At 39.6% G+C, this 19603-nt stretch overlaps 2 protein-coding genes across 2 annotated transcripts; one reads left to right on the top strand and one right to left on the bottom strand.

Moving 5' to 3' along the window:
- Positions 1–505: 505 nt before the first annotated feature.
- Positions 506–1789, bottom strand: LOC139949155 (melanopsin-like). Its single transcript, XM_071947556.1, has one exon. It carries the CDS (start codon positions 1787–1789, stop codon positions 689–691), a length of 1101 nt encoding a protein of 366 aa, XP_071803657.1. The 3' UTR covers positions 506–688.
- A 10314-nt stretch (positions 1790–12103) lies between these two features.
- Positions 12104–13180, top strand: LOC139949154 (melanopsin-A-like). Its single transcript, XM_071947555.1, has one exon. The coding sequence runs from the start codon at positions 12104–12106 to the stop codon at positions 13178–13180; it is 1077 nt and encodes a 358-aa protein (XP_071803656.1).
- The last annotated feature ends 6423 nt before the right edge of the window (positions 13181–19603 follow it).

The raw sequence follows: 19603 nt of genomic DNA, 5'->3' as shown, positions 1-19603 counted from the left end.
ATCGTGAGTTTGTGCGTTTAAGAAAAAAAATGTTTTGTTTTTTCCGGCAATGCCGACCAGGTGTATTGCTGCTGAATGCAGAAAAACACTTTTTGAAATGTACCAACTCACGACTTGGACGTATATGTACTTTGCACGTGTATTTACTATACGCATTGCAGGCAAAGTCTGCCTCGATTGACGTCACAAAAGGGGTAGGCGGAGTCAGCCCCCCAAACAACTGTATATATTTTTTAAACATATAAATCGTGACAAACAATTACTAAACAAATTGTTTTATTGCTCGTAAGCATATACTCTTATACTTGAAAGAAAAAAATTCTATTTCCAGGTGACTTTAATGGCAGTTTCCTCTGGATGACATGATTTTAAGAGTGATCGGTTTATTGTCAGAGTGCCCTTTTCGAGCCCAACACATATAATTATACTATTAGTGGGAAAACAGTGTCTTTCAAGTTACAAACGATCAAACATTGACAAATATCAACCAAAAAGGTAATTCAGTCGGAACTTTTAACTGTGGTCGTACTGGTGTATCAAAGAATATCAAATAAATGTGTAGACCTACATTTGATTTAAAGTTGAAAAATGAGTGCATCACAAAACTTAATTTGACATGGTGCCTACTTTAAAGGTGACTTTAATGAAGTTATACAACGAACAATAAATGTTAACTATTTGGAACTTTCTACTGTGTTTTAACTGAGGTCGTGCTGGTGGTTGTTGATCGGTACTTCTGACTCGTCCCACCTCTCGGTATCTTTCTGCACCGTACCATATACCCGAACGCCTCCTTGAAGTCAGGATGCGAAGTCGCGTAGATGATAGGGTTGATACAGCTATTGCAGAACAGAATCATACCACCCCATGGCGTCAGCCGATAGCTCCAATCTGCTGATACTATGATGGCGGTGAAGTACGGCGTCAAGCACACAACGTACGCCAGCACGATGTAGAGTAAGTTCTTGGTGACCGCGAGCTGACGTTTCCACAGCTTGCGCTTCATCGCCCGGTGCCCGCTCGTCCCACTCACCTTTGCCGAGACGGATGAGGGCTCAGAAGGGGTGTCTGCCCGCGCCATCTTGCGTGACGTCTCCCGGACGTAGCAGAATATAAAAGAGTAACTCAGGATAATTAGAATCAGTTGGATGGGATAATATGCTGCTGTTATGAGAATGTTAAAGTAGAATGAGTACGGGTTGTCCCGGTCCCATGTACATGTACTGTAGAGTTTTTCGTAGCCGAGTTCTCCGAAGTCTGTCAGGACGGGGGTTAGGGCACAGCAGACGGGGATGCTCCAGGCGAACATGACCATCACAGCGAGCTTACGTTTGGAGTAGACACGACGAGTTGTTAGACGCGACTTGGTGATACCAATCCAGCGGTTGATGGCGATTAGAGCAAGGCTGTTCACACTGCCCCCAAATGTGATTATGGTGACAAACCCAGCCATTTGGCAGAGCCAGGGAGCCTCCGGGATGGGCCAGGAGTCACCTCCAAGGAGGGCCACGGCCTGCCACGGCATGACCATACTCGTCAACATGTCACAGACGGCCAGGTTCACCACAAACACATTAGTGGTTGTCCGTAGTTTCTTAGACAACACCACAGCGACGATGACAAAACAGTTTCCGATTGTTCCGATGAGCGTCGCGACGATGAACAACGCAGCGATGATCTGTCGCTCGTAGAAATTCTGGTACACCACGATTCCTTCATCATAATCTTCGTCGTAGTAATCGTCCTGATCACTATCAGGTATCCATGAATCGTTGGTGACGTTCTCCATCTCTCCTAAAGTCGATCCTGGATTCACAGAAATCGTTGGATGCAGAAATTGGTGTAGCCCTTTTAGCTCAATATCCAGCAACTACCTCCCTGTCTCCTAACGTTGCCTCGAGCAAGCTAGTCGAAACGTTGAGACCAACCCAACAAACTGACTCCGCGGTAGTGCAGTTAATATTAAAAAGCAGGACAGTTCTTTTCAGAACTGAGAAGTCTGCCGAGTTCCGAAAATCTACTCCACGGTAGTAGAATATAAGTAAACAGTTCTCTAAATAACATCTACCTGGCAAGTATATACATGTACACACATGGTGTTACCGCAAACAAAAAATTATTGATCCTCACCATGCAATGCCTCAAATCCAACAACAAATTTCCCAGTCAGAACTTTATAGCGTTTCACCGAGTGTCAAACTTTGAAGAGTGGTCCGATTTGTCAGTCTAATACGGACGCGAATGCAGAAAGTGGTGTAGCCTTTTTGTTTTATTTATATCCAGCAACTTTCTCCTGACGCATACATTTGCGTAGACTTTTCGTTTTTTATATCCACTCTCTCATGTTCAGAACTTCATGACAGGATTTCACTGATCGTCAAACTTCGAAGATTGGTCCGGGTTTGCTGTATTAACACCGATGTCGTAAATAGAGAATGTGGTGTAGACTGTCCTATTTGATTTCCGGTAATGGTTTCTCTGTTCAGTACTTCATGACAGCATTTCCATTGAACGTAAAGCTTGAAGAACGCTCGAGTCTATTATTAGATTGCCCTTTTTGAGCCCAACACATTAATTAGACTACTGGTCAGAAACAGTGTCTATCGAGTTACGAATGATCCAAAACGTAATGCATTCACCTAATTCCTGGCCTGTTTCCAGTCTCTTCTACAGCTACCTGAAGATCACTTTCAACGAACTAAACTTGCTTGCTCCAGGTCCCTATATAACAGGGAGTTGTTGATTGACGTACACTTCACTACAGCGCGGGAAAGAAAACCCTACAACGTCATCTCCACGTGATCTCCACCAAAAACCTTGACCGACGAATCGGTTGTCGATAAAGGAATTCGAGTCCTGTCACCGATAACAACAAAAACATTGATATACCTCCCTGGAGATGTGATGTTCATGGGTATTAACACTCATATCAGCAAATCAGTCTAATCCCTTATAACGCAGTCAGGCATCTGCAATTAAACCCAATGAAGTGTCCGTTGATATCGCGTACAGAGCATAAGTTTAATGTAATACCAACAGCGTATTCTCACTCTCGCTGACAGTGCACAAACTGGAATACACACAGCGTCCGTCTACCTGATGAAAAATTGATATCTCTTTCAGTATTTTTTTTCCCGCCTATGCAGCAAGTGCACGCTTTATATTTTATTAATTGTTCAATCACGGCAGTTTTCAAGCCTTGGCGAGGTAAACTGTATCGTCCTTGTTGTCATCTTTTGCGCACACTCGAGTAGGCGGTGCTGTAATACTGGTGGTAAAAATTACACAATGTCCAATTAGGGATTCCTTGTGATGGGAAAGCTACTGATATAGCACTCGAGACCAACGGCATTGGTGTCTCCATGCAAACTTAATTGAGGATCGACCATGAGGTACTTAAGATGATACAAAATAAAGCAGGAAAGGAGGAAGTATACCTCATTGGTGGCATTGGTTGCGACGAAGCCTTGAGCGAAGCTACATGTTGCGCTCTATAAGTGCTGTGCGGTTATATTGATAGTGTTTTTTTGTATAGCGCCCATAATCCGCCACTCAATGACGCTCGAGGCGCTTCAGTATTTTCCTGTAGGGTATAGACCTTTATCACGGTGTGGTCGTCTTGATTTTACTCCATTCCAACTCATTGTAATTGTAACCAAACTGAGGCTGGACGAAATAATAGTCTGGTGCCATGCGCAATGAATGTTAGCATTCAGTTTATTGGAAACAGGGAACATGACCAAGATGGTGACAGCGTGGTAAAAGTGGAGCTTGAAGCATCATATAGGACCAATGTGTTTATCATGTCACCATGTGTGTTGGTTTACAAGTTCCAATATGCGGCCAATCTTTGAATGATTGAAGGCATTATGAAGCAACATGCGTACATTATTACATACATCATTTTATAAAATATCTACATTCGATCAATATCACAGCGGTTTCTGGTGAAACAACCTCAGCAAGAGCAATTCAATTATGAATGATATACAATAGCACCACATAACATTGTTTGTTTGCTTAAAGTTCAACCATAGCGTGTGTTGACAAGTTATGACCGACTGTTGTGGGTCAAACTGGTGTCGTGTTGTATATGTGTACATTCATATAATGTTGAATATGAGCATCTCTTGAAAACATAATAACATGTTTTAATATCACAGCGACTTAAGTTAATGATTAAACCGCGTTATCATTGTAATAATTGAGGCTTCTTAGGCTTATATAGAGCACCTGTCCGTCACTCAGTGACGCTCCTGGCGCTGTAACATACAATAATTCCTGCAAAATGTGGAACTACGTTTTCGATTTATAAGACTTCATCCTTAGATAGCACAATGCAATGCTTTATAAGGTGCTGTGGCGCAATTTGCTGCCGATCGGACCAGGAACACAAGGACAAACCCCTTCCTTTTTCGAAAGAGCACTGGGTTCTCCTACATGCGCTCAACGGCTTAACGTCCCAGCAGAAGGACGAAGCAATGGTTAAGTGTCTTGCTTAAGGACAAACGTGTCACGGCTGGGGATTCGAACCCATATTACAGTTTTCTAACAGCTGCAGTCCATCCAGGAAACATAAAAAAAAATATAACGAGTCTCTTACCTCAGATTAAACAAGGTAAAAATTAGTTTTTCTCCAGAACGCTCCAAGCCAAATTTCTGAAAAACTAGGGGTTAAACAAGCCCGCGCGACAAAGGAATCGTGACGTCAGTGGCGGCTATTTGGTGTGGAAATGCCAAAGCTGGAGAACTGTGTTCAAAACCAATAGGGGATAATCGTCACTGGCGTCCAGGGTCATTATAATAGATTAGCCGTTTTTGACTCTCGGCTGAAAAAGCCGCGCGGCCGGGTGCATTTATGACTCGAGTTGTTTATAACTAAATGGAAATTTTGAGAGTAAAATGGTTATTAATCGGTATCTGCGATGTCTGTTTGGCCATAAAAAGCTAATAGTTGACATATTGAGATCATCCTTTATTGGCTCTTTAAGGACTTCTATCCCGAGTTGTGTGAACAAAAATATCGGGAAAGATCCGAGGAATATAGTGCATAATACACATTAGTGTCGGGATAAGAAAATATATACAACAGGCTTAATTAAGAGGCAGTGTAATCTTTTTTGATAGCTGTCAAAGCCCGGTATCCTCACGTGGTGTGGTGTATCCCAACATATGCATTTAAAACAACAACTCTGTGAAGATTGGGACTCTGTGATACTATTTGGACTTTGTGATGTTATTGGTCATCGAAGGTGCATGAAAACGATGTACGAAAAACACTTTGAAAAACACATTGTCGCATAACATAGTGCGCAGATATGGTTCAGGCCTGAAGCCCTTTCTCTTTCAAATTTGTGGCTGGAAAATAACCTCTTTCTCTAAAACCACGCTTACTTCTTCCAAAGGGTAGTTTCTCACACAATGTCTCAAAATATAAACAGCTCTCCAGGGTACTCTTTACAAATTAGTAAGACTTTATGGCCGTTAACTTGTGTATAGTAATTACCCGAAATAATAAATGGTAAATTTGCATCGGGGATAAAGAGTAGTATTTTGTTGGTTTTACCCAGCTAGGACATAATAATTCGCTCCGGTTTTTTGGTGATATTTAAAAAAAACGCAACCACCTTTTGAAATCAAATTTAACAAGTTTATTTGTATTGTAAAAGGCTACATCTACCTGATTGGAATAAAACGATCGAACGGTTCAAAAACTTTGCCTTTAAAAATACTGGACACTATTGGTAATTGTCAAAAACCAGCCTTCTTACTTGGTGTACCTCAACATTATGCATAACAAACAACGATTGGGCGTCGAAGTTGCGAGATAATAATGGAAGAAAAAACAGCCTTGTCACACGAAGTTGTGGTCCCTCAGAAGCTTGATTTCGGGCCCTCAAAATCTAATTCTGAGGTCTCGAAATCAAATTTCGTGGAAAATTACTTCTTTCTCGAAAACTACGTTCCTTCAGAGGGAGCCGTTTCTCACAATGTTTTATACTATCAACCTCTCCCCATTACTCGATACCGAGTAAGATTTTATGCCAATAATTGTTTTGAGTAATTGCCTATATTGTCCACTGCCTTTAAGTATACGAGCGCTGCAATAAGTATGCTATTCTTTGCATGGCATCATCGTATAGCTGAATGTGGGTATGTTCTATATGAAACATAAAGCACTACGAATTTTGAAGACGTCACAATGTTTATGAAAATTTATGTCCAAAATGTTTTTCAAATTGACGATGGAGCTGCAACTTGTGGCTTGTAAAAAGGTTTTCTTGTCAGTCTGCGGTTTAATTTGAAAAAAAGTTTAGGTCTATTATAAAATTATTGAAGAACCCACTGTACGGGCTAAAGTGTTCTCAAGAAAAATAGAGTGCTTTTGAAGCACATTTTTAACCCATTACATATTTTTTATATAATCTTAAATTTGCATCAACGTGAACAATAAGTACATTTGACTTTTCAATTGTACTGTTTTCACACGGTGGCCTCCATACTTCATTCAACACAATTTATCGTAAAGTGCAACGCTCAAAAAGCTTCAATTTCGGCTTGTGTAGCTCAAAATGTTTTCTGGACCAGAATTATATTAACAAGACTAGATTCTAAATGGGAAAGAACTGTTCAACGGGTATAGGTACTTTTTGTAGGACAAAAAAACACAATGTCCACAGATTTACACTAAATTTACACAGTTTGAAGAGAAAGCGTACCTTAAAATATTACTTGCCGAGGTGCTGTAGCTTTTGTGAAATGAATAATAAAAAATAAAAACCCTGTCGCACGAGTTGTGTGCTTTCAGATGCTTGATTTCGAGACCTCAGTTGTTTTGTCGAAATAAATTCAAATAATGTTAAACGTGTGAAATTACTTCCTTCTTAAAAAGAACTACGTTACTTCAGAGCAGTTTCTCACAGTGGTCTACATATCAACAGCTCTCCATTACTCGTTAAGGTATTATGCTAATAATTATTTTGAGTAATTAGGCCTAGTGTCAATCAAAGCCCCACACGAAACAAGTCACGAGTCCCCGGTCCAGTATGAAATTCGACACCCGACTCGATAAGCTGCTCTATGGTACAATGCTGGCTATGCTTCGTCAAACCATCAAACAACCTCTTACCCGAAATTCAGACCAGACATGATTTAAAGGAACACGTTGCCTTGGATCAGTCGAGTTGGTCTTTGAAAAGCGTTTGTAACCGTTTGTTGTAACATACATGATGAGAAAGGTGTTTCAAAACTAGAATACAACGATTCACACAACATTTTCCTCGAAATTGCGTGGTTTCTCTTTTACTTCGCGAACTAACACGGTCGGCCATTCGTGGTAGTCAAAAATAGCCGACCGTAAATGGCCGACCGTAGGAAAACCACGCAATTTCGAGTGATACTTGTGTGGATCATTATATTCTACTTTTAAAATATCTTTCTAACCATATGCATTTTACAATAAATGGGTACAGACGCTTTTCAAAGACCAACTCGTCCGATCCAAGACAACGTGTTCCTTTGAATTGAACTTTGACTGAAGTTGAAGCGCATGAACGCTAGGGCGGATTGACAATCCCCTGCCCCCAATGCACTGTGACCAAATAAAGCATGCACGACTTGCAGAGCAAACCCAAAAAAGAGACGCAACGCTTAACTCACAAGGACGACTTGTGAAAACAAACATATTACACATAAGATTGAAGACAGATTTGAACCGTGGTACACTTGTGGTTTTTAAATAAGTGAAAGACATTAACCCGTCGCGTCTTTGGTATAAAGGCAGAGGACACTAAATAGTGTTGGTAATTGTCAAAGACTAGGCTTAACAGTTGGTATATCTCAACATATGCATAAAATAACAAACCTGTTAAAATTTGAGCTCAATCGGTCATCGAACTTGCGAGATAATAATGAAAGACAAAACACCCTTGTCACACGAAGTTGTGTGCGTTTAGACGGTTGATTTCGAGACCTCAAGTTCTAATAATATGAGGTCTCGAAATCAAATTCGTGGAAAATTACTTCTTTTTCGAAAACTACGTCACTTCAGGGAGAGCCGTTTCTCACAATGTTTTATACCATCAACCTCTCCCCATCAACCGTCAACAAGAAAAGGTTTTATGCTAATAATTATTTTGAGTAATAACCAATAGTGTCCACTGCCTTTTACTCACAAGGACGACTTGTGAAAACAAACATATTACATATAATATTGAAGACAGATTTGAACAGTGGTACACTTGTGTTTTTTTTTCAATAAGTGAAAGACATTAACTTGTCATGTCTTTGCTTTATTCATTGCGGTAAGCATATTATAAAATATGACGTTTTAATCGCGTGTAGACAGCAATCAGTTATGGGGGAGCAAAATTCAGTTTGTGTAGATTATTTCCATCGACCAATGCATCAAAACGCCAATAGTTAATTACCTTGATTAAAGTGACAGCGTTAGTTATTATATACGTTAATCATTAGTATTTTAAGGGCTCCAGCAGTTACAAAAAAAAAATTATAACAAAAATATTAATAAAACTACATCTGAATAGTGTACTAGACTTTTATTCTCTTTTCGGTTATTGGTTGCATTATCCCTAGCGCTTTGCATCCTTTGGAAAAGGCGCTTGATAAATTCGGTTATTATTATTGTTATTATTATTACTATTATTCTGATTAAACCTACCAATTATATGACGCTTTGTATTACGCTAAAAATGGAAAAAAATCCATCAATAGATCAGTTTATTCCAACGTTTTAGAGAGAAATGTTCATACGTCGGTAATAGCTTAAACGTCAAGATACGCACTCCAAATGGCCACTCAACTCGAGGTTAATTCTCACTGTAGAAGCTCATAATGTTTTTCAAAGTTAAGATCGCCTTAAAAAGATCGAGTACCTGCGACGGAAAATTTAGCGAAAGATTATTCGTCTTTTTGTGACTTCGATCTCTGTTTTCCTTAAGTATGAACTCCAAGGTTGATTGTAATTAAAACACCAAGCTACCCGCTTTCCAAGGCCAAGAGCAGATTGCATGAGAGAATACGACTCATTTTGCTTAAAGGCATTACACGCTTTTGGGATCAAAAAACAAAATCACAGATTTACAAATAACATACGTGTTTACAGAAGGTAATGGTGAAAGACTTCTCTTGAAATATTTGTCCATGAAATCACAGATTTACAAATAACATACGTGTTTACAGAAGGTAATGGTGAAAGACTTCTCTTGAAATATTTGTCCATGAAATGCTTTACTTTTTGAGACAACACTAAAACAATTATCAATTCTCGATAGCGAGAATTTACGGATTTATTTTAAACACATGTCATGACACGGCGAAAAGTGCGGAAACAAGGGTGGGTTTTCCCGTTATTTTCTCCCGACTCCGATGACCGATTGAGCCTAAATTTTCACAGGTTTGTTATTTGATATAGAAGTTGTGATGCCCAAAGTGTGGGCCTTTGGACAAAACTGTTCATCGAAAATGTCCAATGGCTTTAACAGTAAAAACTACGATACTACACTAACAACTTCAGAATGTCGTGAAATATACAGGGGAATAAGAGTTAAAGGCATTGGCATTATTGGTGATTGTCAAAGACCAGTCTTCCCACTTGCAGCATATATCTCAACTTGTGCCTAAAATAACAAACCTGCAAAAATTTGGGCTCAATTGGTCGTAAAAGTTGCGAGATACTATTAAAAGAAAAAAAAAACACCCTAGTCACTCACACGAAGTTGTGTGCTTTCAGATGTTTGTTTTCGAGACCCCAAAATCTAAATCTAAGGTCTCGAATTCAAAATTCGTGGAAAATTACTTCTTTCTCGAAACCTATGATACTTCAGAGGGAGTCCTTTCTCACAACGTTGTATACTATTAACAACTCTCCGTTGATCGTTACCAAGTCAGGTTTTCATAAGTAATATGTATTTTGTGAGTAATTACCAAAAGTGTCCACTTCCTTTAACTCATGCGAAAAATTTGCTGTAAAAAAAATAGCTATATATGTGAAGAAAATTTGTATCGCAATCGTATTCACAGGAATTATGAACCGGGCTTTATTTGCTAAAACAGTCAAAACTAAGTACAGCATAATCAGGGTTAACCAGGGGAAAGTACATGCGTTGATTATATAGCCTCATGCTCGTTTGGGTTGGCACAGCAGTACCACTCTGGTATAAGTATGCACTTATACAGAACCACATAGCTTCTTGAAGTCATTATAGGTGAGTTCTAAGTACCCTTTGTGGCCGTGTTTCCCGATTCTCCAGTTCTTGAGAAAAAAATGTATTTATATTTCGAGATCGATACTGCGTGGAGACGACTCATTTACAACGCATTGTGGATAACAAGCATGCCCAGGAAAAAAAAACGCAGTCTTTAGAGGGCACTGAGTGGAGAGACAATTAGGCGGCTTGGCTAAATGGACAACTTGCTCTCATTGAGCGTTCAAAGATACATAGTTTTAAAGAAAACAACAACAATTACAGTAACTTTTTTTCAAAAAAGAAAAAATGCTTAGAGCTAATCAACAAAAAACAAACCTCAACAAACAAAAACAAACAAATTACGTTAAGCAAACAATTACCAAAAAACAAACAAACAAAGAAACAACAAAAACTAAACAACAACAAACAACAACAAACCAACAGACAATAATTGACAAACTTTAAACATCAAAAACAAACAGGAAACAACAAACAACAAACAACAAACAAAAAACAACAAACAACAAACAACGAACAGAAAACGGCAATTAACAAACAACAAACAACAAACAACAAACAACAAACGACGACTACACCGGCGGTCAAAACAACAGGAACACAAATCAAACTAAACAAGCAAGCATTATAACACCAACAAACGAATCAAAACACCCACACCACACATAAAACTTTGAATCCCGTAGCCCCTAGCAACAATACATTGAAACTTAAATAAGCAATTTCTATATCAATAATATATTTTCAAGATTTCGAGCTATGAGACATTTCATCCAAAAATGAAATTGCATCAAACTGCTTTAAGCGAAAGTACAAATGTAATTTATTTGCGAGGTCAACGTAAATCCTTAGTTCCTTCGGTTACGCGTATACGCCTACCCCATACTGGTTTGTGTAATGACTAATTTCATATCAGTCACTGAAAAATATTGCAAAGTAGAGTCCGGATGCATAATACGGAGAACACAAACGAACTACTGATGGCTTAAGTTGGATTCTGTGAAGACCTCTAGCGAGCCCACTAATCTTCTTGCTCTAATTTACTTTTGCATCACGAGATCGCCCATGTTGCATTTCGCAAAGCCTCCACGATGCCTTAAAAAGGGGTGGCATTAGCGTAGAACTCCTAAAATGGCTCAACTTGGATCACTGTGGTGATGATATCAGATGCATTGGGTAAACATCCATCAGTTTGAGTTTGAAGTCACTTTATGGCTACTGTAGATGGCGCGAACTTGTTACAAAACCGATGACCGCACTAGTCAACAACTCACTGTTCTCACACAAGGTATGTGCATATATTCCGCTCTTTCTTTTTCAAGATCAAAGAAATTGAACTTCTGAGGAGACATTTCCCATCTTGGAAGAAAATTGCCCGGTTTGAGAAAGCACTTGAATATCATACTGAGCTTGAAAGCACCGCTAATGTACAGTGCGGGAGCTGGACACTTATAAGAAGTAGGATCGAGTGGTGACAGTTTCGCCTGTTCGCATCGCAAATCTTATCGACTGAACAAGTCCATCTTCGCAGCCTGACACGAAGGCGAATAAAACTTTGAGCATTCCCGTCTGACTACAGTTGCGGATTTGGTGGTTTTAAACCATCATACACAAATCAATAAAACATTGCAGCATCGTGCTTGTATGATTTGTTTTAAGAAAACAAACATTAAACACAACGTAATTTACAAGCAATCGTAAAGAGTCATCATATTTCAGTTCTGCTCATGGTTTTCTTGGGGATGGTGATAAACAGCTAGAAGATTATCTCTTGTGCTACCGAGTTGTTCCGATTAATCGCAATTGAAGTTGGTTGCAGATGAACAGTTATAAAAAAGTACAGTTGGATCGCTTGATCACCTTCAAAGCCTTACACGATGGCGAATGAAAGTTTGAGCTTTCCGTCTGACTATGTTGATGATGGGGGTGTGACCGTAGTTATATATGCTTACTACTTCGAGAGGCAGCTACTCGCAGCTTTGCTGAGCATTGCCGCTTGTGTGGGATTCATTGGTAACATTTTTGTCATCCTGGCCGTCTTTCTGTCAAAGAAACTCCGGACCTCGACTAATGTTTTCGTGGTGAACCTAAGTGTGGCGGACCTTCTAACGTGTCTCTCCCTCCCATGGCAGTCTGTATCGGTCCTGAGCGAGGAAGGATGGCCGCTACCCGAAGCCTACTGGCTCTGTGTCCTAAGTGCCTCACTCTTGATTATCTGCTCAGGGTGTAGTGTGAACAACCTGGCCCTCATCGCTCTCAGTCGCTGGGTCGGGATCACCAAGTCCAGACACGCCGGGCATTGGATGCGATCAGCCCGTAGGCTCACCCTGATGGTCGCGCTCGCCTGGCTCATCCCGTGCTCTTGCATCATACCACCACTAATCTCCGACTTCGGAGAGGTGGGTTACGAGGAAATATACGGATTCTGTTCATGGGACACCCACAACAAATACGCAGCTTACTTCAACCTCCTCCTTATGGTAGTCTTCTACCCTTTACAGTTCTGCACCATCATATTCTGCTATTCGTCCATTTTCAACTACGTCCGCAGTAACAACAAAAAGATGGCGGGGACAGTTCGCACATTATCAGCCAAGGTAGACGGCGCCAACATGAAGCTGCGTCGACAACTAATGAAACGTCAACTAGACGTCACCAAGAATCTTCTTTATATAGTTCTGGCTTTCAGCATGTCTCAGACACCGTACTTTGTTCTCCTGCTTGTCTATACCGATCTCAGTTACCGTATAACGCCGTACGTTGGGGTGGTGCTGTTCACCAATTGTTGCATGAACCCTATCATCTATGCTACATCGCATCCGAATTTCAAAGAGGCTTTTGGTTACATTGTACGTGGAAAGTGGAAGGAGTTATCTGAAAGTCATGTGAGCACTCATCGAACAGGGGCTACATCATCAGACAAAAAGACTACTGGAAAAGATTCAAGGATCTGACTTTCCTGAAGAATCTAAGACCCTTTTCAAAAATCACGGTTTCGGTTTTGATTCGGCTTCAGGCTCCGTCTTCTCGTCTAAAGCCATGAGCGCGTACGCAAAGCACGCGCAATTGTCAAATTAACAGCGGGGCCAAGCTAGCCTGAGCAGAATCCAAAGCCGAAGCCGTGGTTTCGAAAAGGGCTATAGACTCAGATGGCACTTAAAATAACAGCTTATTTGAATCCAGCACAAGGATCTGCGGGTTATAAGCCACGGGTAGATTGGTTACACTACAAAAACCATGGGGTGTTGTCACATATATACCGAAGAAAGATTCAAAATGGGTCCCATTGACTCGAATTCTTTGTCACATTGACTCAAACCTGGATCACATTGATTCGAATGCTGGGTCCCATTTACTTGAATTCTTGGTGACATTGACTCGAATTCTGGGTCCCATTGACTTGATATCTTGGTCACATTGACTCGATATCTTGGTACCATTGACTCGAATACCGGGTCCCATTGACTCAAAGTCCGGCTTACCACTTGATCCGAATTTTGGATCAAATTTTACTCGAATTTCAGGTCCCAGGAGTCTGACCCTACTGGGTAAAGCTGACCCGTATAAATCTTCTTCTTTTTTAATGTGATTTTAACCTAGAGTCTGCATCAGTTTGACGGAGATTCTGGGAACATGTTAAAGCCATTATACACTTTCGGAACAGGAAAAAAAAGTTCACAAATTTACAAATAACTTAGGTACAGGTAAAAGACTTCTCATGAAATATTATTTCATGAAATGCTTTACTTTTTGAGAAAACAGTCAAACAATTATCAATTCTCGGCAACGAGAACTACGGATTTATTTTAAACACATGTCATGACACGGCGAAAAGTGCGGAAACAAGGGTGGGTTTTCCCGTTATTTTCTCCCGACTCCGATGACCGATTGAGCCTAAATTTTCACAGGTTTGTTATTTTATATATAAATTGTGATACACGAAGTGTGGGCCTTTGGACTATATTGTTTCACAGGTTTGTTATTTTATATTAAAATTGTGATACACGAAGTGTGGGCCTTTGGACAATATTGTTTACCGAAAGTGTCCAATGGCTTTATAGAAGTTTATGGCCTGTTGATTATTGTTGGAGTTGTCGAAATAAATGGAGTTGTACAAGTTTGCTAATGACCAAGAAAAAAAGGGAAAAGAGCTTTATATTTTGAAAGAAAGGTTACCTATCTCTCCATTTGGATTTGTCACGAAACAGTGTGCTCATTTTACCGGCCTCACTTTTTGCTACCTTTGGAGACCAAAGTTGGGAAAAAAAATTAAAGAAAAAAAGGGAATACAAAAGGACTCCATCTATAAAGTACGAGTTTTTTGTTTCATTGTGGTTTTTTTTTGCAACTTCGCAACCAAATTGAAACCAAATTTTCACATATTATTGTTACTTTATGCACGTGTTGGGATACACCAAGTGAAAATACTAGGCCGAATTTCATGACTCTGTTTATACCATAAGCAAGAATCGGCGCTTGTGGAAGTACGGAATTCCGTGCTTACGTCAAGCGTACTTCACGGGTTAGCGGGAAATTTTGGTTTTCGCAACTCCACGTTACTAATAGGCATTCTAGAGCGCAGAATGGTGATCTTCAGCGCAGCATTCTGATGCGCAGAATTCGGCGGTAAGCAGGGCCATGTAGCGCTGCTTAGCGGCCGATTTTTTGCTTACTGTGCGATTTCTAGTTCATAGCGCTGCTAACTGTAAGCACACACACGAAAAGGCATGCTAACCTTCCGGTGCTTACCGCACGAAAATAAATGACGTCACAATTCAAATCCACGGTAAACACGCAATATGTCCGCCCAATTTTTCTGCTAACCTGTGAAATACGCTAAGGCTTAAAGTCACCTGGAAGTGGTATTTTTTTCAAAATAAAGCTTTTGTCTCTAATATGTGTGTTTTGATGAGTTGAATGTGAATATACAGTTAACTAAGGTTTAAAAAAATCACTTCTTATGTAATTTACAAATTTAAGAGTAGACCCCGACCCGAGAGGGCGCTGTTCGTGACGTCAATCGAGGCAGACTTTGCCTGTAATGCGTAGAGTAAACACAATTGCAAAGTACATGTACGGACCAAGTCGTGAGCTTGTACGTTTCAAAAAAAAAATTTTTTTTTTTTTTCCGGCAATGCCGACCAGTTGTACTGCTGCTGAATGCAGAAAAACACTTTTTGAAATGTACCAACTCACGACTTGGACGTACATGTACTTTGCACGTGTGTTTACTATACGCTTTTGCAGGCAAAGTCTGCCTTGAATGACGTCACAAAAGGGGTAGGCGGAGTCAGCCCCCCAAACAACTTTTTTTTTTTTTAAACATATAAATCGTGACAAACAATTACTAAAAAAAATGTGTTATTGTTCGTAAGCATATACTCTTATGTTTGAAAGAAAAAATTATATTTCCAGGTGACTTTAAGCAAATTTGTCTGCTACAGTAAGCACGCAAATTTGCTTACCGTTAAGCAGCGCTATGAAATTGGACCCAGGTCTTTGACGGTAACCAAACGTGTCTAATGCCTTTTTACTGAAACGTTGCCTTGGATCGGGCGAGTTGGTCTATGAAAAGCGTTTGGAACCGTTTGTTATTAAATCGATATGGTAAGAAAGATGATTTAAAATAATATAATGATCAACACTAACGTGCCTCGAAATGGCGTGGGTTTTCCTTTTACTTTGCGAACTGACACGGTCGGCCACTGCGGTCTAAAACTTGACTCCACAAAAATGACATGCCGTATACGACGTATAAGGAAAACCATGCAATTTCGAGGCATATTTGTGTGGGTCGTTATATTCTCATTTTAAAACATCTGTATAACCATATCGATTTCAGTTTTAACCCATACAACAATGTGTGTTAATAGCACTGTATACTCAGTACTTTCCCGAGTCCTGTAAAAAAAACCATCACAGGCATGTTACTCGGGTGAGATTCGAACCCACGACCATTGCAATTCTAGAGCAGTGTCTTACCAACTAGACTACCGAGGTTGCCCGATAGCTAGAGGCAGTTCGAATCCTATGTTTTGGCAGCGGGTACCGCAACGATATAAGATAAGTTAAAATTGCAATGTTAACATCTGTTACACATCGACTTCAAAACAAACGGTTTCAAACGTTTTTTATTTGTATAACAACCCGCCCGATCCAAGGCAACATAACCCTGTTAGTTCAGTTGATTTATTATCTGTTCGCAATAATTAATCGGTCTGCGTGTAAGCGATCGGCTTAACCATTTAGCCACTGGACCGCCCAGCCGCCTATCGATATACTGTATGTGGTAGGAGGAAACCTTGCTAGCTTGGTAGAAAAAAAGGAACATCAAAAGAATCCTCGATAGTCATTATTAAGCTAATGAAGCTAATGATGGTGAAATAATTTAGCTCTTACCCCAACAAGACGCTCATTAGTAAACACAAAGGAAGCTGTATTTATTCATCATTCATGATAATATTGTCGAAAACTCACGCCTTCGCGTTTAATCAGTATAATCATTGAGTCAGATAAAAGCCTTGAAAAGCTATTGTGTCCATTTTATCCTTACAAACAAATATTCGCCATACAAATTACCGTAGCCGTTTAACGAGAGACATGTATTGTTCTCATGCGAACTTGTACTTTTATACAAATATCAAGGTTCAAATAGTGCATAAAAATTAAGCTGTGGCTATCTTTTAAAATTTGAACTACGATTCCAGTAATTAACTGCAAGAATCTTGAAGTATTAGTTTTCAGCAAACTCGGGCGGTGCAGGGACTAGAGGGTTAATAGTCTTCTGCCTCATGCTTCCTATCTTCTCAAGGCCGTGTGCCGTTTGGGGGCAACCGTCTTAGTCAACCGTCTTAAACCCAATCAATAAATTCACCCATACTAGATGGGGTTTCCTCTCCAACAAAATTATTTGCATTTAGGCAGATCATATGGATCCCACCGGGACGTGTTTCATGGATGGTAGCATCGAAGAAACTTGCTGTCTTTGGTTTTGTTTTTAAAGCCACTGGACACGTTTGGCAACTGTCAAAGACCAGTGTTATCACTAAGTGTATGCCATCTTAACCATAAAATAACAAACCTGTGAACATTTTGGCTCAATTGGTCATCGAAGTTGCGAGAAAATGATGAAAGAAACTTCACACCCTTGTTGGACGAAGTTGTGTGCTTTCAGATAGGAGTTATAGAAGTATTTCATTATTAGTTAGAAATTACCTCTTTCTCGAAAACTACGTTACTTTAGAGGGAGTCGTTTACCACAATGTTTTATACTATCAACAGTCCAATGCTCGTTACCAAGTCAGTTTTTAAGTAAATATTTGTTTTGAGTAATTACCAAACGTGTACCTTCCCTTTAATAATCTTTGCTTCATGCCGTCAAGGCCGTGTACCGTTTGGGGCAACCGTCTTAAACCCAATAAATAAATTGACCTAAGCTAGATGAGGTTTCCTCTCTAGAAGTTATTAGCTTTTAGGCAGATCTTACGGATCCCACCGGGACGTGTTTCATGCACGGTCGCATCGAAGCAACTTTCTATCTTTGGTTTTGTTTTTAACCATCATACACAAATCAATAAAACATTCTCATCGCGCTATGATTTGTTTAAATAAAAAAAAATAAAAAAAGTAACTTACAAGCAATCTCAAAAGAGGCATCAAATTTCAGTTTTCTCATTATTTTTTTAGGGGATTGTGAGTTACAGCTAGCAGAATGTCCTTTGTGCTGATGATGTGTTAAAGCCATTGGACACTTTCGGTAAACAGTTTTGTCCAAAGGCCCACACTTCGTGTATCACAACTTATATATAAAATAACAAACCTGAGAAAATGTAGGCTCAATCGGTCATCGCCGTCGGGAGAAAATAACGGGAAAACCCACCCTTGTTTCCGCACGTTTCGCCGTGTCATGACATGTGTTTAAAATAAATCCGTAATTCTCCATATCGAGAATTGTTTTAATGTTTTCTCAAAAAGTAAAGCATTTCATGGAATAATGTATCAAGAGAAGTCTTTCACCATAACCTTCTGTCTGTAAGTTGTTTGTAAATCTATGAACTTTTATTTTTTTCTGCTCCGAAAGTGTATAATGGCTTTAATTTTACTCCCAGTGCAGTTTGTTGCCTCTAATGTGCCAGGGGTCGATTTCACAGAGAGTTAGGACTATTCCTAACTTAGGACTAGTCCTAGGAGATTTCAGAAACGTATGGCTAGTCCTAAGTTAGGACGATTAACTCTTCCTAACTCGAGATAGGACTAATCTTTACTCTTTGTGAAATCCACCCCTGAACAAAAACTGCATTATATGTTTGACAAGGCCTCGAAATCGAAATTTCAAGTAGGCAGTCGGTTCGCTATTACATTCCTGATCCATTGGTTACTTGGTTACGGTGTTTGTTTATAGTTACTGTATATTGACGCTCCTGCTCTTGGGGAAAACCAAAGATAATCCAAACCTAACCAAAAAGGTCTGACAAAACAAATCTCAGTAATTGATGCTCATCTTCTTTAAAGGAACACGTTGCCTTGGATCGGTCGAGTTGGTCTATTAAAAGCGTTTGAAACCGTTTGTTATAAAATGCATTTGGTTAGAAAGATGTTTTAAAAGTAAAATATAATGATCCACACAAGTATCACTCGAAACTGCACGGTTTTCCTTTTACGTCGCAAACTATCACGGTCGGCCATTTATGGGAGTCAAAATTTTGACTCCCATAAATGGCCGACCGTGTTAGTCGACAGGGTAAAAAGAAAACCACGCAATTTCGAGGCATATTTGTGTTAATCATTGTATTCTACTTTTGCAATATCTTTCTAACTAACCATATACATTTTACAACAAACGGTTACAGAACGATTTTCAAAGACCAACTCGACCGATCCAAGGCAACGTGTTCCTTTAAACACATCGAAAAAAGGGGCAAAAAAACTAGTCATGCAGCTCATTTAATGATATCTTCAACTAGACCATTCCACCCGTCCTAGAGGGGTGTCAATCAACATGGGAGACTTATTCGTTTAGGAGGGGTCAGTAAAAGTTCATCTCTATGTCCTTTGTATATCAATTGTCTATGGGAGATCAAACCAGATTATACAACTAAATTAATTAAGCAAGCAAATCGGGTTAATACAGACCCAGACTTGAGTATTATTTCTTCTTTGGGCGGAAATTAAGTGCAATATTCCACGTCAAATACAGACACAGATCAAATTATATGACTAGCGGAGCTGTCTGTTCTTCCCTTGACACTAATTAAAATATGGTGAATTAAAATAAAATAAAAATTAGACTTAGATCGTCGTAGACATTATCTGGACATAGGGAAGTCTCAATTTGAAAATGCCCAGAAAACTGTTAACATATTTTTTGGACAAAAACA

This window comes from Asterias amurensis, chromosome 16 (genome assembly GCF_032118995.1).
Source record: "Asterias amurensis chromosome 16, ASM3211899v1".
Classification (NCBI taxonomy): domain Eukaryota; kingdom Metazoa; phylum Echinodermata; class Asteroidea; order Forcipulatida; family Asteriidae; genus Asterias; species Asterias amurensis.
The sequence above is the reverse complement of the archived record's forward strand: the minus strand, read 5'-3'. Positions and strand labels throughout refer to the sequence as shown.